Source organism: Pocillopora damicornis, chromosome 4 (genome assembly GCF_964200805.1).
Source record: "Pocillopora damicornis chromosome 4, jaPocDami1.2, whole genome shotgun sequence".
NCBI classification, from domain to species: Eukaryota; Metazoa; Cnidaria; class Anthozoa; order Scleractinia; family Pocilloporidae; genus Pocillopora; species Pocillopora damicornis.
The window spans coordinates 2,040,691-2,068,077 of record NC_142673.1 but is presented as its reverse complement, the minus strand read 5'-3'; the positions used below and the strand labels follow the sequence as shown (position 1 = coordinate 2,068,077).

The 27,387-nt window shown below is 38.8% G+C and overlaps 2 protein-coding genes and 2 pseudogenes across 3 annotated transcripts; 3 read left to right on the top strand and 1 right to left on the bottom strand.

Annotated features, from left to right (window-relative positions):
• Window positions 1–1,583: 1,583 nt before the first annotated feature.
• On the top strand, window positions 1,584–8,697 carry LOC113681601 (kelch-like protein 26). Its single transcript, XM_089202373.1, has 3 exons — window positions 1,584–1,798; window positions 4,467–6,538; window positions 7,433–8,697. The coding sequence occupies exons 2-3, from the start codon at window positions 5,708–5,710 to the stop codon at window positions 8,351–8,353; spliced, it is 1,752 nt and encodes a 583-aa protein (XP_089058499.1). The 5' UTR covers window positions 1,584–1,798; window positions 4,467–5,707; the 3' UTR covers window positions 8,354–8,697.
• A 111-nt stretch (window positions 8,698–8,808) lies between these two features.
• Window positions 8,809–11,176, top strand: LOC149046448 (kelch-like ECH-associated protein 1B; annotated as a pseudogene). The gene is made up of 3 exons (XR_016185471.1): window positions 8,809–8,819; window positions 9,267–10,139; window positions 10,559–11,176. The product of XR_016185471.1 is annotated as a kelch-like ECH-associated protein 1B (transcript).
• LOC149046447 (uncharacterized) lies at window positions 10,741–11,946 on the top strand (annotated as a pseudogene).
• A 3,008-nt stretch (window positions 11,947–14,954) lies between these two features.
• Window positions 14,955–27,364, bottom strand: LOC113681333 (nucleolar protein 6). Its single transcript, XM_089203257.1, has 26 exons — window positions 27,193–27,364; window positions 26,608–26,751; window positions 25,871–25,990; window positions 25,116–25,295; window positions 24,836–25,004; window positions 24,278–24,421; window positions 23,852–24,012; window positions 23,429–23,549; window positions 23,254–23,318; window positions 22,899–23,000; window positions 22,424–22,539; window positions 22,085–22,262; window positions 21,402–21,521; window positions 21,071–21,219; window positions 20,499–20,718; window positions 20,017–20,143; window positions 19,298–19,452; window positions 18,964–19,124; window positions 18,237–18,389; window positions 17,821–17,918; window positions 17,092–17,216; window positions 16,906–16,998; window positions 16,470–16,658; window positions 16,262–16,363; window positions 16,106–16,159; window positions 14,955–15,487 (listed from the first exon to the last, which is right to left on the bottom strand). Exons 1-26 carry the CDS (start codon window positions 27,250–27,252, stop codon window positions 15,386–15,388), a joined length of 3,408 nt encoding a protein of 1,135 aa, XP_089059383.1. The 5' UTR covers window positions 27,253–27,364; the 3' UTR covers window positions 14,955–15,385.
• Window positions 27,365–27,387: the final 23 nt, after the last annotated feature.

The window sequence follows — 27,387 nt, the reverse complement described above, 5'->3', positions numbered from 1 at the left end:
ATTTGACCAAATATGGAGTACCGGAAGTTTAAACGAACTCGATGGAACGCATCGAGATGAGGCTACAGCACGTGCTTCCGCCACAGTCGAGAGTATTGGGTACCATACTAGGAACCAGGACCAAGCGCAATTTTAAGTTGGAATGCGGATGAATCCCCGAGTTATTGTTATGACCCAAAATTCACTCTTTTTATCCCTCACTTTATCACTCCACCTTTACTCTTGCTAACTTTTTGGTATATCCGCTAAGTAGCGCCTAAAACTTGCGCGTATACTTGATATTCCCAGCGACAAATGGGTTTCGAACACACGCCCCCCTATAAGAATTCCGTGAGCATAGTTCAGGCCATCAGTATAAGCGGGACGAGTGGGACGAGTCGAGTGAAAGCGAGAGATAATTGAGAATGCATTGTGGAGAGTTTTAGAGCTTGGAAGGACAGTTCCTTGTTCCCAGATCCCGCTGGGTTTAAGTTGGCTCGCCCGTATTTGAGCGTGGTCTAGTCTGGGCCAGACGTAGCTGTAGGTGAGCAGAAATTAGCGAGAAAAAAGATTCACGAGAAACGGCTGGGTCAGGCAAAAAGGGGAAACTACAGCCGTTACCTTGACAACCATCATGACCGCGGTTTGTCGTTCGCGCGCTCTAAAGCTCGTATTTACTGACTAAGGGTCTGGAACAGGATTTTTTCCAACCACTCACCCGGGTTCAATGGACAAACAGCCTTCCTACGAGTAGTTTTTATCTATATACTGTTGATGTGATGCTTCAGAAAATCGATCAATTTTTTTTTCATCTAAGAAAGGTCTCACCAAAGTTTTGTTCTAGATCATATCGTTTAACCCTTTAACTCCCACATCAAATTTGTAATTCTCCTTACTATCAACCATACAATTCTTATAATGTTAGTTCAGAGAGTTAAGTATTGGATCAACTAATTATCCCCAAATTGATATTTTTCTTTATTCTCATCACTCATCTGGTTGATGTTGTAAGGAGAAATTCTGTCTTGGTCACTTATGGGAGTTAAAGGGTTAAAGAGAAAAATGTTATTTTCGAATTATAAACTTAAGGAGAAGAAATCATTAACCTCCATGCTAAGAGCTCTACAAAAACCGCCAATGCACGAGGAAATCAATGGGTTTAAAGTTGCGAATGACTATGAAAACGACAGTCGAACAGATTTTGCATAGGAAACAGAGGGTCGTATTCCAATGGTTGTCTGCTGCGATTATCGTAGGACATATGCTCAGAGAAACTCAGACAAACGAAGTGATTGGCTTTATTTTTGGAGGAAGGCACTAAAGAACAAGGGCTTGGTAAGTATTGTCTATTTTCGAACACTTGACAGAGCTGTAATCTCTCCACAAAGCCAGGTGGTAGATGAAGGAGAAGAAAAGAAAACTACTTCTAAACGCACATGTAAACGTAGGATTACTAGCTAGTGAAATTTTTATTTTAGTGGAAAGCAAGCCGACATTGCTTTGTCTTCACTGGGGTCTTTGAGTAGTCAATCTCTCAACCAATCAAATGCAAGCTAAAATCAAGTGACTTGGTCACGCGCGTTGCCCGCGCTTTAGGCAGTTTGCGTGTTTTTACTTTAAGTTCTCCTTTCAAGAAGTTCTGTCAAATAATGCAATTCATTTACCAAGGTCAGTCAGGTCATCCCACTGGTCCAAAGCGTCTATAGTCTGGACCAAAAATGAATGAAATCAAAAGGTCAGCCACAGTTACTCATGCGAGAGCAGAAGCGGTGAGGAAAAAGTGGAAAGAAAAGTAACAGACGCGGACAAAAACTTTACAGTAAGTACACCATATGCATGTACTTCTCTGAAGTGAAATTAAAATCAAATGGGTCAACCATAAGAAACAACGTTTGGTTATCTAAAAGTATATGGAATACACAAAATCAGTGAAGGATATGCGACGAATAGTGTAAACAGAAACAATTAAGACGGCGTGGCAACAATACTACTGGTGTCAACACCAACCTTAAGAAGGACAACAGCATTTCGAAGAACCAAAAGCGGAGGAGCCTCGGGAGCTTTGGACAAGAAATCACTTATTGACGTGTTTGGTGATGCTAAAAGTTTTGTGTGCAGACATAATTCCTATAAAACAAAAACAACAGTAATACAATTGAAGCTCCACCTAACACTACTTCTCTTCTTCCAAATGGAACTTTGGGTGATGACCTAAAAAGATAAACATAAAAATTTCCCTCAAGACACTGGCAAATGCTTCAGTGAAGACTGCCTTCACTCTTAACTTTACTTGGAGAAAGGTTAAAGCTGCAGAGTTCATAATGCCTTTCCACCCCAACGCCAGTATACATATTTTCCAGTGTCCTCTAAGTGTAGATTTCCCAAGGTGCTGCAAGGAGAACTTGTTTAACAGTCAAGAGCTTCTTGAGTTGGTGATCATTTCATTTATTCTCATAAGTCTTATGTGTGATGCTTCAGGAATGATATTGTGAGGAGAAATTGGATTCTAGTCACCCTAAGAAGTAGATTAGGGTTATAACATGACATGATACCAACACCTTTCCCAAATCTCATCAACCCTCTATAAGCTTATTATACTCTCTAAATCCATTTTCAGTTGATCTATCAACAAGCTAGATGAATAAATGCAGGGAAATTCAACACCTGGGGTACACAATAGCTTGAGAAGCAAACTAATCAGAATCATACTTTTAATTGTAGTACTCACAAAGATGGTTCAATAATTTGGACAACATTGCTGTGTTCCCATTTCTTGGCCCAATCTATTGCAGTCTTGGGGGAGAGAAATTGTGGACATAAATTTTTTGCATGATTTATTTCAGCAACAAGACCTTGGACACATTTGATGGTATAGGGTATAGAAAAAAAAATTTTCCCCACCATTCATTCTTGGTTCCTTAATGCAAGGATTGTTTCCTAAACTTAGCAAACATTGAAGTAGTATTTAGAAAGCTAGTGTGAGGGTTTGATCATTGTTACAATATACCCTGCTTCCGGTGGATGTGATTGACTTTTAATACCGATTTATCTAGGGTCTTGTGATTAGAATATAGTGCATTTCAAACTGCACTCTGCAGTGTGTGCATCTTCATACAATTGTGGTATCCAAATATTAAAAAAAAAAAAAAAAAGGAAAGCACATGGCTGCTTTGGCCGAGTGCTTTTATTTGTTTCAAGATGTCTGTATACAACAATCAAGCCCAAAGCACAAGTTTTTTAGATTGCTTCTCAAACTGCCTTTATTAATTATCACCTAAACTGTAACACTATTGTTACATCTTTTCATTGGTTACATAATTTTGGACATCATTATCAGCTACCTGATTCATCTGTTGTCTCTGTTTGGGTTTCTTTGGGGAATTCAAAGTGTATGCTGAATTTATGGTAGTGTTGCGCTCATTTGGTTTATAGCTCTGTGGTTAGTTGGAGCTTGATTTAATTGGCAGAAAGTAATGCAGTTAACTATTTTCATGCCCCAAAAAGTGGTAAAGAGGAAGGTAAACTACTTAAGGAAACTGTTCCCAAATCAACAGTTATAGAGACTAGTTTTTCTTTTTGCATTTCATGCTATGCATGAATCTAGATATGTGTTTTTCTTGGACATATGTAGACTCATGCATGTGACAAAATAAAGATATGTATTTTTGTTGAGTATCTAGATTCATGCATGTGACAAAATACTTTCTTCTCATTGGCTGATAACCTGAATGATTGATGGATTTGAAACAACACCAGCACAACCTCATCCTGATGCAACCATCAGGGCAGCAGCCTGCATGTCTGAGTGTTGGCAGTCAACTGCAGAAGTTCTTTCAACAGTGTTCTAAAGCACAGCTTATATGATCATGAGAGAGGAGAAGGCTATGCCTCAGTAATCACAGGGGAATCATGTTTGGAAATTTCACACCCTGGCTAGCTCATTCTGTTGTGTTTTTGGGTGAGAAATGTAACTCTCTCAGGGCTCCTTTCCACCTAGGAGAGGTAGGAAGACTACATTGGACTAACATGCCTGTCCTGAATACACAGTATATGTATGGTGCATGCCAAAACTATGAACAAGGAAGAATGTTATATTTTGCAAACTACTTACCCCTGATGTTTTCATGTATGATCAAGTAATTAGAATCTGAAAAAAAGGGCCCTCATCACCATATCCAGACAAAAGTATAGGTTACCCTAATTTCTTACTGACTTTAACTTGATTTTAAGTTTTAATTTCATCTTTAAGAGTAAAAAGAGTTCACACTTTACATGATTGTTTAATGTATTCACACTTGCATTTGGTCATTCCTCTGAAATGCTGTTATCCATTTCTTGCCTTAGATATTATTTGTCGCTGTCACTTTCCACGGGGATTAAAAGGAATAATAGTTAATATGAATTTAATGATGAAATCAGGTTTTTTTTTACTCTTAACATACGGTTAAACCTACATTATCTTGGTTATCATTGTCATCATTTGCCAGGCCTTGCAAAGCATTATCACCATTATCCTGCTGAAGTTTGTTTCCTCCCACAGCTTCATCCAGCTCTTCAATGTCTCCATCATCAACTTTATCCTCGATCTCCTCAATAACTACATCATCCTCCCCTTCCTGAACAGAACTGAGACTGATCAAATGAAACAAGAATTGCCAGAAAATCATGACAAAGCTTCAGATGAGCTGTTACTTGAGGACACTTAATTGTCAACCTAAAATTGTATCTTTGATATTTTTGGAGAATTTTCCAAGTTCATTATCATAAAAATGCCCTCAAGGGAATTCTCATGGTCATAAAAATAACAGAGTCAATCTTAGGGATTCTGAACACAATCCAAGTCACATTAGGAGACTATTCTAGTGAGATACCATTTAAACATCGACCAACCAGATGCAAATATCCCAATAATCATCTGAGTTTAAGATGACACATCAGCACCCAGGTTTCTTAGGGAGACATCAGGCAGGGACTTTTTAATTATTTAGGAAGGGTTTGAAAAGTTCTGAGAACATCATTTTCATGAAAAACATCATTTGAAATCAGTTTTAATATTTAAGTGCAGTGTAAATAAAATCCTAAAGCAGCATGCAAAGCTGCATCATTTGTAACAATATCAAGGTAATACTAGAATCAAATTACTATACTTCATAGCTGCCACTTTGTCACGCCACACAACATGAATCTCCTAGTAGACATTGGGTCAGTCTTCTTTGGTCATATTTTGTTTTAGAGATGTCTCATTGTATCTTGTCTATCTTCTATTCTGAGGGCAGATTGAATCTTAAAACCACAAGTTTTACCTTGCTTTGTGCATTGAAATACAAAGATAAACGAGATATTTCCATCACGAAAGAGATTCATCACATATATCTAAAAGTAGTGAGGTAAAATTTCTGGGACAGCTGCACTCCTACCCCTTCTTTAACCAAACAACAGTCAACTGATAATAAGTTTGGGTTAGGGGAGGGGTAAAGTGCTCAGTTGTTTGGATACGGACACTGATCCAAATTTCTCAATAGGTCTTGATTAAAACTGCTCAGACCTCTGCAGTGTAATCAAGCAAATTTATTCTATTCTGGCCTCATAAGCTTCCCAGGTGAAAGCAGTAAAAGCATGTATTACTGGTTACTGCGATCGCGTGACTGTTTGATTCCCAAGTCACGCGATCAGGATCAGATTCTCCCCAGTGTCTGCTCGTCCAGAATCGATAAATTCCTCAACCAAAATGGTCGTAAACAATTGTGAGATGTTGTTATCCAAATGTGCCCAGTTTAAAGAAGAGGGGCAATTCATTGACGTTCTTCTAAAAGTAGGCAAAGACATCTTTCCAGTTCATCGCATTGTTCTGGCTGCAAATAGCGATTACTTCTACGCCATGTTTACAAATGGAATGAAAGAAGCGAATCAGGAAGTGATCGAGTTAAAAGATGAAAGTATTTCACCTAATGTTTTGAAGATCATAATGGACTCCATCTACACTGGAGAGTTTCAGGTCAACAAAGATAACGTGTTTGAAGTCCTTGCAGCAGCAGATCATCTTCAAGTGACGACTGTTGTTCAAAAGTGTTGTGATTTCTTGCTGACTGAGTTTGTTAAACTTCGCTTTGATTTTGAAACCTACTCGCGTATCTGGGAAATCGCTCACAGCCATGGCCTTAAGAATCTGCAAGACGCTACTGAGAGTGAAATGGCTAAGATGTATAAAGATGTCTGTGAAAGCGAGGAATTTTTAGCTCATATCGGCGGAGACCAGTTACTCAGCCTCCTTAGTCGTGATGACCTCAATGCACATTCGGAGACGTTTGTCTTCAAATCAGTGATGCAGTGGATTAAACACAAGAAGGAGGAGAGGATGACTGTTGCTTCCAAAGTTATTGGAGCTGTTCGTCTGGGACTGGTGGATATACAAGAGCTAATCACTGAGCTTGACACGCAAGAAATGCGAATGCTACCAGAAGTAAATACGTTTTTGCTTGAGTCGCTCTTGTACAACTACCGGCCTTCAAGTAGCTCCGAGTTCGCTACAAACAAAACAAAACCGAGGTCCATGAAATCGGTTAGGCAAACACCATTGATATTTCTAGATCTCGTGGAAGGCCTTAAACAGGGCTAACTTGAGCCTATCCTCGGCTGGCTGAGTTCAATAGTCCAAAATTACGATAACGTTATTGACAATTCAAAAAGAAAGTTGAAATGCAATATTAAACCTCTACAAGCATAAGCTATCTTTAAAGTCAGAATACTGGGTGGAATAGAGTAGAATGACAGCAAAGAACGAAGCCAGGGAAAACTTCCTTAATTCATAAATGTTTTCACGCTAAAGATCAATCTGCCGGGCAAAATCAGTTATAAAGTATTGCAAGCTACAATGACTATGGATTGAAATCACATTATTCAATTTCGAAAAAGATAGTTGAAACATGACATTCCACGTCAATCTCTTCCATAAAGTTTGCTCATAGCGTCACTGGTTAAAAATTTGGCCTGTCCAAATGGGAAATAAGAAACTTTTAGAAAGTACGGAAATGATCTGTGAGATCGATGGTTCGAAGGCTCATGACAACAAATTGACGTCGTTTCTTGGATGGATCCGGGATTTAGTGAAGGACGGCTCCAGACTAAATGTCCGCCGAAAAAGAACCAATCTAGGGGGTCGGGGGGGCACGCACCCCCCGGAAACCCGGAAAGGCACTTGATGAGATGATTGTAGGTTCTTTTATGCCTTTGAACCAATTTATTTCTGTTTTAAGCTATTTAACATCCACTACGTTCAATATAGTTTTTCAGTAGTTTCGACCCGAACTAAACCACTGCTTGATCTGCTCCAGCGTTCGTTGCGACAGGAGACTTCATTGGTGTCGTGATTGACGTAAAGTGAAATACACTTTCCTAAATCTCCAATAGCTTGCTCAATCACGTTCACTTAACTCAATCATTTTGGTCTTGACAGGTTCTTGTGGCCATTATTCCTCAAGCCCAGATGCAGTACTTTGATTTTGAAACCAAAAACTGGAAACCTCTACCATCCATGACTCAATTGACTGAGGCAGACGCGTGTTTCTGTGCAGAATATGTTGGTAATCACTTGTATGTAGCGGCGAAAAAAGGGAGAGATTTTATTACGTATCATTATGATACAGTTACTGATACCTGGGGCTCATTACCACCTATTTTAGGGTGTAATCATACGATCGATTCCTTATGTTCTATTGGTGATTATATCTACGCAATTAGAGAATCGAAGCCACCCCATAGGTTTAGTTTAAAAACAAATCAATGGCAGTGTATAAAACCATTTTACAACGGAGAAACTTGTCCGAATACATTTTGTGGTAAAGCGTCCGTTGTTTCCCCAGACAACTCATGTTTGTTGGTACTTCAGGGTCAAAGGAAACAAAATTATAATAAAGACGGGTCTAGCCGCTGGGCGGGGAAATCTGCCGTGATTTTTTGCTTTGATCCCCAAAGGAATGAGTGGAAATGTAAGACATCAACTAAAAGTGTTCATTATAGATCCTGTCTTTTCTTAGTAAACAGGAAACTATGTATCGCAGGGGGTATAAGTTCTATTAGTTGCATTTCTGGCATACCCAGTGGGGAAGGAGCAGTAGTTGAAGTTTATGATGAGCAAAACAACCAATGGACCTGTGTTAAACAAAACCGTATTCCTAGAAACAATCTCGGTGCGGTTGAAGTAGAAGGGAGGGTGTATTTCATCATCAATAATTTCCCTATTGATAGTGGAATTAGGATTCCACCAGAAGAAGTGTATCCTGTGTCTTTAGATGAATGGGAGAATCTTAGAAAGGTTAATAATAACGCAGTGTTGTGCTACCTACCTGTGAGGAGCGAGAGTTTAACAGCAGAGTAATGCTTGTAATTTGAATCAAATTTGCTGTTGTTAAATTTGTCAACTGAAGAATAAATACAACCTAAAGTTAGTCTAACTTGGATGCCGGGGTGTTGTCCTAGCTCAAAAGCCGAATGCTTTTTGCGTTTCATGAATTTCGGTAGAATTCGTTCCGATCTAAAAGACGTAAGGCTTCGTTATTTGCCACTGATAGTTCTGGGGCTTTATTTACTTGTTAACAGGGATTATCAACAGATATTTTTCTAATTCACTTTCTGGGTGTCAATGCATCACTATTTTAAAAAGGAAGCTTGGCCGCTTGTTATGAGTATTTTATTTGACTAATAAAGACGAATAACGTGCCAGTTTATTTTTTTTTCATGCTTAGTCAGAAATAACTGATTTTCTAGCCTTCCCAAGGGGCGAGTATTGGGACATCAGTTCATGCCACTGTAACTTACCGGAGAATTACGGTTATGGGACCCCTGTGAGCAAGAGAATTATCTGTAGTAAATCCCTTTTTGACGCACTTTTCATAGGAACACCTCTGAATCTTATTCGTATCTATGATCACCTGCAAAAACGGAAAAATAGTCACATTTGTGGTATAACCGCTATGTTCTCAGTTATGGCCAGATTAAGCTTACATTCTATATTTATAACATTAGCACTGGGTTGGAGACCTCTCTCAATAATGCTCGGGTGTAAAATATCTGTCGTTAAAGTATTTCTTACCAGCTCTTTCCGAAATATAAACTAATCGGCCTTGAGAGAGCCTTGAACTGTAATTAAAATGCTGACGCTAGCTTCTCGCGATTTTCATCCTAAAGAAAAACAAAGTGTATACGTAATTACAGCAGAATGTGGGGATAACGAGATTTTAAAAAGTCATTCCAGGCAAAAGATATGACTTAAAATGAGGTGTTGTACGGAGAGAAGATGTAAATGAAGACGTACGTCATACGTTTGATGAATTTATCAATGATTTTAGGATAAATTTCGATTTACTTACCACATCGACCTTCTTCGGATATACCACTAGTGGTTTTCATTGTAATTGCAAAATTATTATCGTGGAACTTTATGCCCCAATTGAGACCCCGTCATCTGATCGATATCTTTGCAAGTTAATCTTTGTATCGCTGGGTGTATGTCACCAGAACCAGGAAGTGATCGAAATAAAAAACAAAAGCATTTCGCTGGAGATATTCAAGATCGTTATGGACTCCATCTACACTGGTGATCTTCATGTCAACCAGAAGAGCGTATTTGAGGTTCTTCTCGCCGCTAGTCAGCTTCAAATCGCGAGTGTTGTTCAACTGTGTTGTGATTTCGTAAAGAAGGAATTCACAGAAAACAGAATTGACCTGAAGAACTACTCCGCGCTGTGTACAATCGCCGAAAGACTTGGTCTGACAGATCTGCAAGAGGCAGCAGAGGCCAAGATGGCATCCATGTACAAAGATGTTTGCGAAACTAAAGAATTCCTGACTCACATCAATGGAGATCAACTACTCAGGCTTCTTGGCCGAGACGACCTCAATTCACCCTCCGAAACTTTCGTCTTCAAATCAGCGATGAACATGATCAGACACAAAGGGGAAAAGAGGATGGCAGTAGCAGGAGAAGTTATCGGAACTGTTCTTCTGGGGCTGGTAGACGTGAAGATTGTGATTGAGAGCTGAAAACAGAAGAAATGCAGCGAGTTCCCGAGGTAAACATGCATTTGCAAGAATCCATGATGCATCATTGTATGCCTTCTCATGAGTTCGCCGCTGAGAAAGTTAAACCTCGATCAATGAGACAGGTGAGAGAACAGAGAAGCTCTATAGACATCTCTGTAGCTGCTTTCCTTAATTTCAACCAAGCTTTTGGTGAGATCTCACTTGATTCTCTACGCTACACTCAGTTTAACAACAACTAGCTCCAAGTTTAATCTGAAATTCCTGGAACATAATTTATATGTTAAGTCGTTGTCCTCATTATATCAGCGACGAGATTCGATAAATATTAATAGAAATCAGTCAATTAATCAGGCTCAAACAGGAAAACAAGTTTCCTGTAACCGATTAAAACTATTTCAGTAAAAATATAGTGATGAGCAAAAAGCAACCAACTGCGTTATCAAATTTTTGGAATCTTAAATTGAATACTTTCTTTGTAGTAATAAATTTATAGAATATCGGCTGAAAAGAGGAATTTTTAAATGACTGTCTCCTGTTTCAGATACTTGTTGCCTTTCAAACTCGGAGAGTTAGGAAGCTTCGCAAGGCACCTCCAAATACTGACAGCATCAAGTCAGACAGCATCAAGCACGAAGCGTACAGGCCTCTCTCAGTGCAGTGTAAAGCTTATTACTTTAATTTCGAAGCGAAGCTATGGAAACCTTAGCCATCTGTAGCACAATTAGAGAAAAGAAAAAAACTGGCTCGTGCTTTTGTCTTGAACGCATTGGAAACTACTCATTTTTAGCTGGACAGAATCAGGAAATACATCGGAGTGATGTGGTAAATAACTCGTGGGTTAAATTACCAGAATACGGAAACAACCACGAAGTTAACTGCTTGCGTTCTGTTCGTGACTATCAATACGCCATTAGTGAGTCAGATCCTCCTTAAAGGTACAGTTTGACGAATAACAGTTGGCAAGGTAGAGAAGGTTTGAAAGTAGAGGGAAACAAGAAGAAGTTAAGTACTGTATCAGCAATAGTAATGGACTCTAAAATATATTTAATTCATGGTTATAAAATAGGTGAAGAGAGAAACCCCAATTGGGTCGATAAACCGTATGTGGTTCATTGTTTTGGCCCAAAATATAATGTGTGGAAAAAACTCGCGTCAACCTCCCATTCTCATTTTGAATCCAGTATTTTTGTGGTCAATAACAGACTGTATGGCATGGGAGGAGGGGGTTCGTCGTGGCCCTGCACCTGTGGGAGGGTTAAATGAAGGTACTAAAACCTTGTAGTTTGTAGTGCCTCCGAAACATATTCCCCCAAACGGCCTGGGTGCAGTTGAAATAGAGGGGTGGGTGTATTTCATCACTAAGAATTTCCAGTTGACAGTGAGATTAGAATTCCAACTGAGGAAAGGTATCAAGTTGACTTAAGTGGTTGGGGAGATCTAGCTAAAGTAGAAAGAGGAACAAGTTTGTGTTATTTGCCTGTCAAGGTGGAAAACTTGAATGAACCTAACAGGGAAAAAATTTCAGATTATGAATGACGCTGCTACTGAATTTGAGCTTCTCTTAGGTATATGAGACATAAAAGAGAAACTGATCGGTGACTTAATATAAAGACAATTAGTGGTTCTGCGAAATACAGTATTTGTTTTTAAGTCCATTTTTGAAACAGTCCGTGGGAAAAGAAGAATGACCTAAGAAAATAACTGATTCCTTTGTCCTTCCTTCTCTCTTCACCGTTATAGCCTCTGTTTTTGGCCTTTGTCTTTTGCTTTTTGCCCTTTGTCCATCGTATAGTGGGCCTGCTAAATTAAATTTTCCCTATCAGTTTAAACGTTTTATTTTAGTGAGTAGTATGGTGAGATGTGTTACCTGTTTTCATACAGTTTTCTAACAAAAGGGCCTATCTGGACCCTTAAATTGACTTTTTATGATCAATTTTTTGGCATTGTTTTTGTAGCATTTTCCTTGTTAATGATTTTTAGTTCACTATAAGGTTAAGTGCACACAGGCACACAGGCAAGGTGTCTGTGTTCGCAGCTGTATAGCAACTGTCTAAATGTCTAAGATTATATGGACAAATAATCTGGTGGTCCCAGGTTCCAGATTTCCACCCCGTTAACCATTGTATTCCTTCGAATTCTCGCTTGCCAAGAGTCAGTTCACTCTCCTTGGCTGCACTCTGTAAATAACGAACTAGTCTGCCGTATGCCTCTTGGAAAATTCCACCAATTTATTTTTATTGAAAGATTTGTCCAGTTTCGGTAGATCGTTGAGATCCGTTTTTGTTAAGGCATAACTGAATGTTAAAGTCTAATCCAAGGAACGGGAAGAGGTATTCCTTACTTGGGTGATATCTTTTATGCTTCGTCTTTGTTCTTTGTTGCGTAACACTCTCTGCCGACAAATCTTCATTTGACCCTTCACTCTCGACTCTGATGAGGTCTTCCTCTAAGACTGTGTCTATTACCGACAACAGTCCTTCTCCCGGGTTCAAACCATTTACTATAATAAAGGTTTTTCTATCCAATTACTACATTCTTTTTATTTTAAAAAGAAACAAACTAAAAGAGAAGCAGCTACACCATCGTTAGATATTTTACAGTTTGCTATGACAAACAATGCATGTACAACAAATGTTATCCCAGACTGCAGCTGGCGGTTGATTAACACAGAAATAGTCGAGTGGTAGAAACTTACTGTGAAACTGTAAAAGACTCGAAGCGTACTTTGATAGTCGGGAATAGTCTTCAACAGTGCTTTCATTGGAACTTACACAGTTTTGCAAATATTTAAAACGGAATCTATTTAAACCAAAAATAATATTGCATAAGATCAGCGGTCGTGTTAGAGCGCTATGATTAGTGGGTTTGCCTCGACCCACACCATGAGGAAAACTGACCGAGAACACCTGGAGACGAAGTTGTAAAAGTGAAAGATGGATATCTATTCTGGAATTCTCTTGACCAAATGTGCTCAGTTTCGAGACGAATGGCAATTTGTCGACGTTCGTTTAAAAATTGGTGGAGAAACTTTTCTCGCTCATCGCAATGTGCTCGTTTCGTACAGCGATTACTTCTACGCCATGTTTGCAGATGGAATGAAGGAGTCCAACCAGGAAGTGACCGAGCTTAAAGATGAAAGCCTTTCACCGCACGTCTTCAAGGTCGTTATGGACTCCATCTACACTGGTAAACTTCAGATCCATAAGGAAAACGTGTTTGAAGTTCTTGCTGCCGCAGACTATCTTCAAGCGAGGAATGTTCTTAAACAATGCTGTGATTTCTTTTTGACTGAAATTATTCAGTCAGATCGATTTGATGTACAAATGTATTGTCGCGTTTGGACAATAACCAATAAACAAATCCATTTTTTGGCTGTCAGCAAAGTAACTAAATTACAAAGGATATCACAGGTTTTAACAGTGCCACCTCATTAACAAAGGTATTCATATTTCGATATGTTACGAAAACTCCACAAACGAAATGCTTCAGTCCTATAGGAGTAAAGTGTACGAAAAATAACCCCTTTCCCTTGTAACATATAAAATGAGGGTTTTTTGTTCCATCTGGTGTGGCAAAAAAAATTTCACATAAAATTTGTCGGACATGAATTTGTGAACCAGCACTATTTATGGCCTGGGGGGGGGGGGGGGGGGCAGTCGTTGCCGACATCTTTTAAATGGGGAACTAATAAAAGAAAACTGACTGTCAATTAACTGCCAAAGAGGGTAGGGGAACATAATATTACAAAGCCTTAAGGGATCGGGTAAATTTTATAGTGACACAATTATTCCTCCGAACCCCCCTCCCCCCACCCCTCTCCCCGTGGCGACAAATAATGAGCAATTCATTACCTCAAGAGATAATATAATCTCTTTCTTACTAAGAAATGTTTTATCCTTATGCTGTAGGTTCTTGTTGCATTTTGCCCATTTAAGAGGTCAAACCATTTCAGTAATGATCGAGAAGAGAGGCCTTACTACTTTGATGAGGAAAGTAAAGAATGGAAACCGTTAAAATCTGTGCCAGATGTAGGTGAAGTAGGTATAAAGTGGTCTAGTGCGAAATATATCGGAAATTATTTGTATTTAACCTCATCGTGTGTCAATGAATCAGATATTCATCGTTATCATATGATAAAAAAGTCTTGGCAAAAACTTCCAAGGTTGAGTTTTCCTGAGATAATCCAATGTTTGTGTTCTATTGGTGACTATGTTTATGCAATAAGTCAGTCTAGTCCACCCGAGATTTACACTTTGGCTGACAACACCAGGCAGCAGTGCAGGAATAACTTGCGTTTATTTGCACAAGAAGGGTTAGATACTGTAGCAGCGGCAGTAATGAACTCTAAGTTATATGTTTTGCATGGGTTCCCAACGAGTCAAACATCGAGCAAAACCTGCCTTAGTGCAATGTTTTGACCCACAACTTGTTATCCTCACTTTGGATCCAGTCTTATTGTTGTCAATAACAGACTGTATGTGGCGGGGGGGGAGTTTTATCGAGGTGTGCCGCACGGTGAAAATGCACCGGTAGAAGCTTTTAAGGAGAAAAAGAGACCTTCATCTTGGTTTGTACAGTTCGGACAGTTTGCCGGTTTTCATTCTCGTGATAAACAAATCGGACTTCCACTACGCGGCCGTCGATTTTGTTATCACTCGTATGATTACAGACCGAACTTGACTCCACTCAGTCTTATCACCATTATTGCACAAAAAGAATTAGTCTGACTTACGAAGCGGGCGCGAGATTTGAACTGTTCTCATACTATGAAAGATAAATCTGACTGAGCGGCGAAGTCGAAGGCTAATATTCCCTTCCGTAAATATACAAGTCAGTCTCGAAAAATCGACGCGATTGGCTGGCTCTAAATTTAAGTCTGTGAAGAAGATTTTGTGATATTTACTTTAAAGAACAGAAGGGGCCAAGCATTAATATGATTCGATGAAGCAAATGCATCTTTACCTTTATTTTTAAAAAATTTTGTTTTAAGACTGTACAAGTTGAATCCGAGCAAGGGACACCGGTTGCCATTTAAAAAGAACAATTTCAACAGGGCCCTCTAAGATTTAAGGTACTTTACATTTTTGGCTAAGCTGGTATATTGCACCATTTTCTTTCATTCGTGACAGGACGGAAAATGCGTGCACTGTAAGTACCTCCCGTTGTCCCATACAAAGTCTTAGAAAACTTTTCTAAGGCTTTGTATGGGACAACGGGAGGTACTTACAGTGCACGCGTTTTCCGTCCTGTCATGACGGTAATCGATAAGATTTTCAAGTTCACAGTGTTTTCAGTATCAGGTTTTTTTTTTTTTTTTGAGAAGTCATCTTATTTTTCAGGAGGATATGTTGGGTTGTTTTTTCTTTCTTCAACCATTCATAACCTCGATCTTTTTCACTAGTCCGTCTCCGATTGTTTGAAAGTCAGACAAGATGGCTGCAATATTAGGTATGACCCAGCTCCCACTCGACTGAAAAAAAAAGAAATTTTTATTGTGAGGCTGGCTCTACGAGCAGGAAAGATTAAGCTCTTCCTGTATCTGATTTGCTACCCTTTCAAGCACGATGCAAATGTACTTCCGCCACTCTCCCCCCACGGGGAATTTATCGTGCCCTCGACGCTCTGCGGCTTAAGATTCAACTCATAGGAGTGAAGCAGTACCAAAATCAAATTTAAAACTTGAAAGTTCTAGTTAACCTGAGCAGTACATTGGATCTTGCCGCGCACTTTGCTAAAAACACCCATGACAACATATTTTTTTCCTTCCACTGAAAAGTGGAATTTACAAATGGCTAAATCTATCATGAACCCTTTTTCATCGGTGTTCAGGTTAAACACACCTACATGTTTTAACCCTTTTAACTCCAATGATCTGATCGTTAATTCTCCCCTCTAGCTGCTACACATATCCTCGTAAATCAGTTACGAGAATTTAGCGTTAGATCAAGATAACAACCTCTACCTGATAAGTTGGAGTTTTCTCAATACCTGTTTGCAGTATGATGTATGGATCTTATAGGGAGAAGTTATTAGTTAATCACTTCTAGAAGTTTAAGGGTTAAGCTATCTTTCGCATTGCGCTACTTACCTTTGCACCTTTTTGAGGAGTGGTTAATGGCATCTTGTGCTGTGTGTGTAGAATCTGTTGAGACCAAATAACAGTCCGATTAGATTATAAAATAAATAACAAAGAAAACAGCATTCATGACGGGAAAACGTCCTACAAAATAAAAGGGGACTGCACCTTAAACGGAGCTGGTTCAAAGCTGTGAGGCTTCCATACAACCCCAACAATGTTCCCACCATAAACATCGTGAAAGAACATCGCAACATCTGAAAACGCCTCCTGGAAAAAATTAATTTCATGAACATCTTAAACTGTGATCTGGATATATTCGGCTTATCTACAGTCAACGTCTTCTTGATGTTACAAGAAAAAAATCTGTTTTTACCTTGAGTTCTTCGAGATACAACCACGAGGGGTCAAAATTGACGACCGGAAGTAAAACAGACGGACTTGATGATGAGGGTTCCTCAGTTGAATGCTTCACACGATCAAGGGCCTGGCTTCTTCGAGAGAGGAGACGATTGTGAAGATGAATAATGACGTCATAATGATCCAATGGCGGACGGAAGATTAGCTGAGGAGAGAAACGAACGAAAGAAAAAAATTCACATAATTGGTTTCCAACCGATCCACATGCTTATGTAAAACAAATTTAACATACAAACAAACAAACAAAGGGTCGGGTGGGTCAACAATCTATTGTGCACATGCTGTATCTCTGCTAATCCATTTAGCTCAATCTTTCGTGTACTCAGAGCACCTCCACAATACACGATGAGTTTTTTCGTCGGAATTATACAATAAGTGTGAATCCATTGTACCTTGAAATCTGTTGCTTGAAGAGGGCACGTTTTAATTTGATGTTCCAAGATAGACTGCGACTCCCTCGCCAGCAAGGAAAGTCTATTTACAATCTGTGGTGTGGGAATTAAAAGATTAATTAAAAGCGCAATGTATCATTCACCTAAAGTAGTAAAAAGCTACATGTAAATGCATGAAAACAGAACCTGTTTGGAAGGTTTGTCCTTTGTCCACAAAGAGGTAAATTTATCCTTAGGAGTAGAAATAAATACCGCCGGAAGCTGTGCTCTGTTGTTTGAAAACTTGGAAGTTATTTCCTGGTATTCTTCAGCTACGAAATAAGAGACAAAGTATCTAAAAATCGTGAGGATTCAAGTCTAAGGGCTTCTGATTTCGAGATGAAACGTAGTGGCCAAGACGAGCTCGCAAAGACGAACAAAGAGGGACAAATGGCGAAGATGGCCTAATCTTTTCTATCCTGCATATTGTAAGTATTACAAATCAACGGTCATTAAGCAAGAAAGGTGCTACACTTTGATAAGAAAAAGAGTAATCGTGACGTCAAGTGAAAAATTTCACTGTAAGCAGAGAATCTCATTTTATAATTTTTCTACAGGAGCAGCTTCAACTGCACTCCTATGATCCAAACTATAAAGACCCAGTGCTGTGACACAACATGTTTCTATATCAATTATTTCACTATCCATAACTGAAGATTGGTCTAGAAAACTCGCGCCAAATTTTAAACCAATCAGATGTAGAACAAAATGAAATGATCGCGTGATCACTTCCATTTCCCCGCTCTTCAGGCAGTTTGTTTGTTTTTACTTTACGCACTCATTGCTCCCTTGTGACATTTCCTTTGTTCTGAGCGACTGTTGTGATTTCTTTGATTTTGGTATTGCGAAACTCAAAACTCAGCTTTTAAGACTCACCGGAAAAGTCGTTATTGAAATTAAGAATTATGGGCGTTGTTTGCCAATCGGTCAAGGACAGCAGATGAAGAAATCGAAGAAATCCGACGAGAGGAGATCTGAGGAAAAAGAAGATTTTGAATTCTCTCACTTTATCTCATGCGTTATTGCATTGAAATTTTCGAAAAAAAACAACAAAACACTCTAAGGCCAACAGTTGTGATCCGATAGAGACTTAACAGTACTGTTTGTTTCCTTTATTTTATTTGGTCAAATTTTTAACTTTACGATTTAGCCAAAACGGTTTTGACATTCTCTTGCAAAAGTTTTTTCACATGAAACTGAAAGTTCCATATTTTCTTAATAGTTCTGAAACTTCCTGTAAACATCTACTCACGTTTGAAGATTTCCATGGGTCTATGCCCACTGCGGCTTACCTGGGAGGAGTGAAGGGGGCTGGGGAGAGAAACAGAGAGGCCACCAACAGCTCAATGCATTCTTCAGTCACGTGATCAAACAACAGTTGAGCCGACAACCAGCGTTTAGCCAAACGTACAGTTCCGCTATATCCACTGAACTGCTGTTGTATGCTGTGGGAAGTAAAAAATGATAATTTGTGTTTGATCGTGTCCTCTCAACTCTGACGATGACTTCGGCGAGGGTTTTCGAAACCCTCAGTCACCACTACTACTAGCAGTCCCTCTCAGGAATAACTGTGTACAATTCCTACATATGTCGAGCTCTGGAACTCGTACACTGTAAGGCTCTATTCCTATAAAGCACAATACTGTGATAAAAAACCAAACAAATAAAAAAGCAAAAAAAAACAAAAACAATTTGGAACACTTTTCCCGTGCTTGACACCTGCACCGTGCTTGAAACAAGTAGTCTCTTTCGCCTTGTCGTGCTGGTCACCGGTTTAAATTGTTTTTCCGCCCTTAACACTAACAGGATGTATACCTTCCAACGCTTGCAACTTCTCTCTAGCTCTCTTGCACTCAGTGCATGCAAAGGATGGGGGGACTTTGAGTGCTTAGATGCTCCTTTAAGAATTTTGTTACAGGTTGTTCTCGTGTTTTCCTTGGCACAATTAGTCCTAGTTTCAGTTAATTTCAAACACCCGGGATTGATTGCAAGAATCGTTATTATTTTTTTACAACCTACCCATGAAGAGTGCTTGTCAACAGCGGCAAATGTGTTATTTCCCGCTCCAGTTCTTTAGCTTTCTTCTCGTGATCTGTTTTTGACTCCTGTGTAATATCGCTTTTTTGAAACAACACCATTTCACGGTAGTGCATAATCTTGACTCTGAACACAAAACCATCCTGCATAACAGCCACAAAGAACAAGAATACGATTAAATCACGCTACAATGCTACCCGTTTCGGTTATTGTAGCTGTAGTTTGAATAAAATACTCAAAGAATTGAAGTCAGAGGCCAAATGGTACAAAAAAGCGTTAAAACTCATATCCAGGAAATTCTTTTACAGTAACCGACCTTCAGTACGTCTACATGTTGACGTGAAGCAGCAGTAATAAGTGAACATTCGTTCTTCAATAACTCGGCAAGTCTGATGTGAAATGCCGCTTTGATGTGTTGAATGGCGGTCAAGTCGTCCGGCCATTTACCGCTTGTCTCAAACTGCAAGATAACTACGAGAGAATGACTTTAGATTCTTCCACGTATCTTCCAAAATGACCTGACAGCACAGAGTATAACGAACAAGTGAACGAAAAAGTAACTTAAATTCCCCTCCCCTCCCCTCCCCTCACCGCTCCTTATGCTCATTTTAGTTGTAAAGAAAGAGAGCTACTATGATTCAATCGGATAATTGCTAATATTAACGGAGAAATACTGTTTTACTATGATACTTCTCAGGCAGATTTTTACAAACAGAAAAATACTTTTGAAACTCATAAATTGCAGACAGGAATGTACTAAAATAGTATCAAAATTTTCTAAGATCAGCATAAGACCTATTCGTTTTTAAAACTGCTGGGAGAGTTGCCAACCAGTTTCTCGTTTCGCTAGCTTTGCTGTGCTTTGAGATGGTATCCATCACACTGTTTGTTTTTACACAAATATGAAGGCTGCATGGGTGAAATATGCGGGTTCAAAGCGTAGAAACCTTAACACATATACATCCGAGTGTTTTCATGCGGTTATCATCTCAGTTACCTGCACCTTGCACAAGAAATGATCAAAACACTAATTACCTTCCATAGCTGGACACCAAGTGGTGTTCTTTAGTTCAGACGGCAGCAATACATTGTCTGCTAAGTTTTCATTGCCAGGTTGCGGTTTCACTTTGCTATTTTTAAAGCAAGCTCTTGGCGGAAAAACCTAAGGACAAGAAAAAAAACATAACGATATACTTATTTTCAACTTTTCCCCTTCCAGAGATAAGCAAGTAATTTTTCCTCACAAGTTATGTACATTTTTTAACAAAATGATCAGGAAAGAGAAAACTATGAGTGGGACGGTGTTATGTTTATAAAGCGCCAAATTATCTATACTTGTTTAAAAGGGAATGCCGAGCTGCTATAAGAGAGAATAGTTAATCAGACGCAACATGATTCGGATCAAATACATTTTAAGTGTTCGTAAATTTTTGTCAACGAAGACCTCCCTAACAAACAGACGCACGGATTTTGTGAAGTATGGGCAAAAATGGTTGGAAATAACCTCGATCTACTACCTCTGCTCCTCTGAACACCGGGCTTATTCCCTGCAACGAGCTCACACTGAGCGGCAGCTCCAACGCCCGGATCTGTTTACACAAAGCGTTGTAAACTTGATTCACTCTCTGTGCGTCCTCCTCGCCTGTTCCGCCGTTAGATGATTCAGCATGAGTCTGTAGTACACAGTCCAGCTGACTTGCAACGTAGGTGAACGACGAAGTGTCGACATCTCCGTGTCTGAAAGAAAAAAGATCCAATCAAACCACGTATTTCCGGGTAATACGAATGGGGAAAGCGTGGGGAGGGGAGGGTGAAGAGGACCTCTCAAGTTCCACTAATTTTCTTTATTTCCAACTTCCCAAGCAGAACTAATTCTCCCTTTTTTTTTCTGGCAACATATCCTATTGCTTGTAAGCGTTGCAAAAAGAGCCGAAATTAAATGGGCACAAAATGTACTGGAGTTTCAGAGGATTAGAGCTGTATCTAATGCAATAACAGTACTATGCTCCTCCATCTGAGCTATTATGCTTCACGTTACGCGCATCAATCATAACTTTTTCAAAAGATTAGTTCAAAATGTGATCATCACCTTTGAAGAAGGTGTTTGATAATTCTTTCACAGATAGTTCGTTTTTCTGCTATACCGTTGCACGGCCATAACACCGCCTCCAGGATTGATCCATCTTTAAATCGGCGCAATTCAGACTTCTCACCCCAAAATGATCGCCAAGATATCGCCTGGGGAAAAAAAAATAGCACGATCTTGTTTGTCACTCGCGTAGGTTTATAGTGCAGTACTGAATGACTTAGAATGATTCAAAGGAACTTTATAAAAGACAAACCTAATGGTTTTTCAGATTTAGTGTGTTGAGCTTTTGGGATGTTTGTGAAAGAAAAGGAAAACAAAGACGATCACTAACCTCTGCGCTGTCGGCTGGAGGTCCTGTGTCAAGCACGACGTCAGAGTGATCAGAATTCAACAGCAAACCCAGGGTGAAAGCCTTCTGACTTTTGTCGGGTGGAGTCTTGCTAACTGGCCACTGATGAACATGTCGTGATAAAATATTAATTCGAATTATAATGGTTCAACTGAACGAACTTAACATTCTATGTAAAGCATATACACATAACGACAAGTTTATGATCAGCACTTTTACACTGCGTTTTTTGTTTGTTTCTGATCGACTGGTTCCTCGATTGGTTAAAAGTAACACAAAATGAAGCTTTTTCCCTGCGCTAAATGACCAGAAGCTGACTTGCCATGAACTAATGGGGTGGGAAAAAAAAGAGTTTTTAAACCATGCATTTGAGTGAGTTGGAGCTTGAGGCTACAACAATAGTACACAGCCAAAATTAACACTGATTGCGCTCTTTTTTCCTCCACACATTACATTAAAACAGTCAGAAAATGAGAAGAAAAAAATTCCAATTCCCATAAAATTCACCAAAATATGCCAGCAATCAGCACATTTCACAAATCCTCTGAAAAATACACTGCCTATTCTGAATGATTGTAACCTGTAGTGTTGCCTACTTTATGTCATAGTTGGGTTACTTAAAATCTTTCTGGCTCCCTTCATATTGATCACTATTTAGTTTGTACCTGACAGGGAGCCTGTGGCTCAAAGCAAAGCATGTCTACTCTTTTTCCTAGACCCTTGTCAACAAGATGAAGTAGCCAATCAGTAACGACTGGGGTCCAGTCTCCAGGATGGTCAATAAGGTGACTGAGAAGGTCATCCTTCTTGCAAACCACTTCTAAAGAACTAATGTTTGGAATTCTGCAACAGAGACATTAAAACATTCACCCCTGTTCTCCATTACTTAAGATTCAGAGGGCTACAAAACATCTGAAATTCAGTATGCCCCTTAAGAAAGAAAAAGCCCTCGCAAACAGAATTTTGGATCAAAAAACTAAACATCTACAATTAAGAATACTTACTGTAGAAATTGATCAAATGTTTGTATAAATGGCACAGACTTCATAAAAAGAATCTCAAATCCATCCATAAAACTGCTGTCCAAATATTCCAAAGATAACCTGGCCTCATGCTGTAACTGTGGATTGAATGAAAACAGCCACATATGAGTCACTCTTCATTTAAATTAGCAATACCATTATTGTACAGAGACTGCCTGTTGCCTGTTTCCTTAAACATGATCCTTAGAGAGCTCCAGTGTTATTTTGTTCAAGAATTGTGATATTCATGAAAAGGTTGTAACTGTAAGGAGAAATTAGAGGCTAATCATTTTTTTAGGGGTTAAAGGATTGAAGAAAATTCTTAATATATGAGGAGTAACAGTCTTACAAAAGTTCTCTTCAACCAAGCAACTTCCACTTAGCATCAGCCTGAGAGTTTAACCATGGATTCCAATTTTTATAAAGATGCTTACAAAAATAATTACTATTCACTCACTCTTTTGTACTGAGCACCAGTCATTCCTGCGCACAGGTTTAGGTAACCAGATGGGTCAACAAACACCACATCAAACCCTGCATGAAAATCTGCTTTTGATGGCTGGAAAAAAAACAAAGATAAACTTTTCCTTGTTCTTTTCAGATTTTCTTTCCTCTTGTCTTCATTTGTTTGAATAAGGTTTGCATTTTCATTTGTACTTTAAATTTAAAAGAAAATCTTCCATCTCATCCAATCCTTCCATCTTGTGGCAATTTTAAATGATACCCAAAGGATTAAACAGTAAATAGATAAAAAGCTCCTTCAACAGACAATTCAAGTCTGTAATAACTAATATCACTAATATTTATCATACCACATTAGTATCATCACTGTTTTCCCTGGTCATTGTTACCCCTTCTTTAGTCCAATCAGTTGATCCTGAAAAGAGTGAGACCAATATTTATTTAAAAAGTATATATATTTTTGTCCTATAAAGAATAAAAAAATACAATGCATATTTAGAGAGAGATTTGCTGTTGTATACTTACCAAGAAACTGTAGGAAAACTCTAAGGATCTGATATGAACTCATCTGCTTGTTGATTTTCTTTATAAGTAGTAAATGAGAGATGAACATAGACACTAAAAATCCAGTGCAGCCACCCTGGCCCTGTGTGGAGAAATAACAATAAGTTTGGTGACCGAGTTGGGACCATGAAATTACTGTGTTGTCACAGGCAACCTTCCTTGCTTCCTGTGGTAACCGAATCTCAATGATGGTATTTGCCCTACCATCAAACATGAGAGCCTGCTAAAAGCAATCAAACAACAAGTTGTCACAGTAGAAACAGGGCCATATTTGCCCGTGTCAACAGCACAATTTTCATTTTCAAACCTGATTGCTAAATCTTTGTTGCACCTCTCTGAAATGAAAATCATAGTCGTAAATAGTGATGATGGAGATGTCCAAACCTTATCAAGTTCCCGCTGATGCAACCAAACTTTGATAAGAGCCACAGCATCTTTCATTCCTGGAAAATCTGTGATGCACTTGTACAAGTGGTGAAGGTGTCGTTCCAGGAACATGTCAGACAATACTGAGGCATTGTAATGAAAGGTTGGTAACCCTGTGTCTAAATAATATTGAAAAGGAAAAACAATTAGAAAGTTGAGTCAAAAAATCTAAAATGCAGCACTCCTATACACAGCTTTCACTGTTTTAACCCTTTGACTCCTAATAGTGACCAGCATCTAATTTCTCCTTACAATAACATCCCTGAATCACACATTAAGGTCATGAGAATAAAGGAAATGATCACTGACTAAGGAAGATCTTGATTGTTAAACAAATTCTTGTCAGCATCCCTTAACATATGTAACCCGGAGATTTTATCTCACCATCTGTATCCTCAGCCACACCTTCCTCTCCTTTGAACCAGCAACGTCTAACATTGTTCCTGGTTGGAGAAAATCTCTGAGGCTTGAATGTGCCCTCTGATAAAGAGGGATGCAATCTGATGACAAACTGTTTGCCAGCTTTACCTACACAAAAAGGAACAATAAATTTATTTATACTGTATATACTGCAAATTAAAACATAAGTTACAGTAAGTTTCTAAAGATCTTCAAACCACCTAAATTCTAGTTTTTCACTTCATGTACCATCTCTTACTTTTAGTAGTGAGTACCTTAATCTTAACTGGAAGAACTGATATGAAACTTTTACAAACCAAAGAAAAATTTAGACTGAAATTATTTATAATTTATGAGCAACTTAAGAGAAAAAAATTTGCTTGTTTCTTTGAAGGATTTTATTTAACAACATAGCCAAGAGGACAATGTAAACCCGCTCAATAGCTAATGATACACAACAGCACCCATATTTATTTCACACCATAATGAAAACCTTGCAACAACACTTCTTTGCAGGCTACATGTACATGTGAGCAACCTCACCTTCTGGTTTAAGCACCAGGATTGGCCTCAATACTTCTCCGTTCATGTGACTGAACTGAACACTCTCAAATAAAGAGCTGTTTACTAAATGTGATGCTATGATGGATAGGTACAAAGCTCGCTTGTGATGATATCTGAGGTTTAGGTAATCCTTATGTTGAAAGCATTCCTAACATGAAACACAAAGATTATTTTATTAGAAAGTGCACTATGTAGTGGTCACTCATTGGAGTTAAAAATTAGTTCTGTAGCTTAAAAAAATAGTTTCAAATTACATTACCTTTGGCATCTCAACAGCAACATCCACATTCATATTTGGTTTAGTTAGGGTACCAAGAAGGTAACTCCCCACAACTTTCACACTAACTGGTCTTCTAAAGCAGAACTTTCCTTTCACAGGTGAAAGGCTGGATGGAAGAGGAAATTTGGTTTCTTTGGGAAGCCATGAGTGATCTTCCATCTATAAGAAAATTAGTAAGCTAATAACACATACATGGCAGTAAATGCTTGATATATTGATGAACTACTTGTAAGAGTGATTTACACAATCATGTACTTCACTTCCAAACTATATACCTGCCATACAATTCTCTAATTAATGCATATAATTCTACATAGTTATGAACACATCTTATAATTAGCAGTAGAGAAAATAAGGTCTGGAAAAAATTTAGGCCTGTACGGAATCTGAATTCATGACCTCTGTGATTCCAGTGCAGTGCTTTTATCCAACTGCGCTGACAAGCCAACTGAGAGCAGGTCAGTTTGTTGGTACACATATATATGATTTTCATATATTCACACTCATATAAATTTTATAATGTTAGTTCAGAAAATTTTGAACAGGATCAATCAATCATCCTTTTATTGATTTTTTTCCTTTATTGTCATCACATGTCTGCTTAATGTTATTTTAATACTGTAAGGAGAAATTCTGTCTTGGTCACTCCTGGGAGTTAACCTGATTGGTCACCAACCAGAAGTTCATGAGTAAACCACTCATGCATTGACATGTCACTTCTCAAAACAACTTACCTCGTGTACCATCTCTCCATCAGGTAGTGACAACAGAAGAGTATTGAGTTCATGCAGGACTTCATCAAGAGCTTTATTCCTGTCTTTTTTTGGTTGTACTTCAGCAAGAAGTTCAGTTATCTTTAAAAGAATTGATTAAAATACACTGTCAATAGCTGGTATAGATTGATCTATGCACAGAATACACTGCACATATACATCATTCCATTTCACAAACATATAGTCTGCACTTGAGCAAAGTGACAGATTCAGCCAAAGCTTATCCCAGCTTCCATGGCATGAAACAACAAGGAGTATAACTTACCTCCCCCCTCCCCTCCCTGAATGGGATGCAAGATTACCCCCAAGCATTTCCTCAGGCTTCCCTAACAATTTGCAGCTACAAAGTTATACACCTGGGTGGAGAGAGTCACTGTCGAAGGCCCAAGAACACAATACATAACCAGGTCAGGTTTCCTCTCAGTGCAGACTCCAGTACACAAACCACCGGGATTCATAAAAATCTTCCAAACAAAATCTTGACTACACCAAACAGTGGCAAGAAGCCTCATGAGTCTGTGAGTCACAGTAGTCTACTGGTTCACTTTTTTTCTGCTGGGTGGATAGATGCCAGATGGCCATTTGATTCAATGACTCAAATGAGAGCTGGTTAGGGTGATGATAACATTGACAAATGCTACAACTTGATGTCTTCCTAATTCAAATCTTGGGGAAAATTTAGAATGAAAAGCACAAACCTGCATACGGAAGAGACTGGACTTGAAAAGATTTTCAGTTTCTTTGAGGGAAGTGATTTCCTCGCTTGTGGGTGGTCGGTACAGACTGTCTTTATAGTTTGTTGTCTTTGTATCGTTTTCTTCTCCATTTACAACAACAGCTTTCTAATTAAGACATAATGTGTAATCATAGCATCAATGACCAAAAGGGCATCTCCAAGAAAAGTTTAGTTGAGCTGTCAAGAACGTTGTCTACATAAATGATGGACCAATTGGCTGATATCTGAGATCGATACACTCATCCAACCATAACATGCTACAGCTCTACTTTTTGCAGCAGCCGGGCACTCAGATAACCATGTTTCTCATCACATCCTGGTACTTTAAGTAAACTTTCAAAGAAATCCACCAACTGTCATGCTAATCAACGGCAAAATACGGAACCACTGAGGTCCACCTTATCCATGGACGTTCATAGACAAAACAGGTGATGGTAAATCTAATAAGTGGTGCAAGTGTGATGTTGTAACTGGTGAATGCAGCTGTTTTGTTGTTTACCATCAACAACAACTACATTCGCATACATTAATTCGGGTCCTTTCTTACCTTCTTCGATATATTATCAACCCCAAAAGAGTTATCTGTAGCCTGTGCTCTACGTTTCATTATATTGGTTACAACGTTTCGCGATCAGATTTCGCAAAACAAATTAAACCTTTGAAAATCTTTCTTTGCTCAGTGCGCCATGTCCTCCACGTGGGTCAAATTTCTCATCAGGGAGGGATCGCACGGGCAGAAATT

Excerpts from the sequence above, each read along its gene's own strand:
- LOC113681601 (XM_089202373.1), top strand. The coding sequence starts at position 5,708 with ATGGTCGTAAACAATTGTGAGATGTTGTTATCCAAATGTGCCCAGTTT. Across the intron at positions 6,539-7,432 it reads AACCGAGGTCCATGAAATCG|GTTCTTGTGGCCATTATTCC; the intron begins GTTAGGCAAACA and ends TGGTCTTGACAG.
- LOC113681333 (XM_089203257.1), bottom strand. The coding sequence starts at position 27,252 with ATGAAACGTAGAGCACAGGCTACAGATAACTCTTTTGGGGTTGATAAT. Across the intron at positions 20,719-21,070 it reads ATCAAACACCTTCTTCAAAG|ACACGGAGATGTCGACACTT; the intron begins GTGATGATCACA and ends TTTTTCTTTCAG. Across the intron at positions 16,999-17,091 it reads AGGACAAACCTTCCAAACAG|ATTGTAAATAGACTTTCCTT; the intron begins GTTCTGTTTTCA and ends CCCACACCACAG.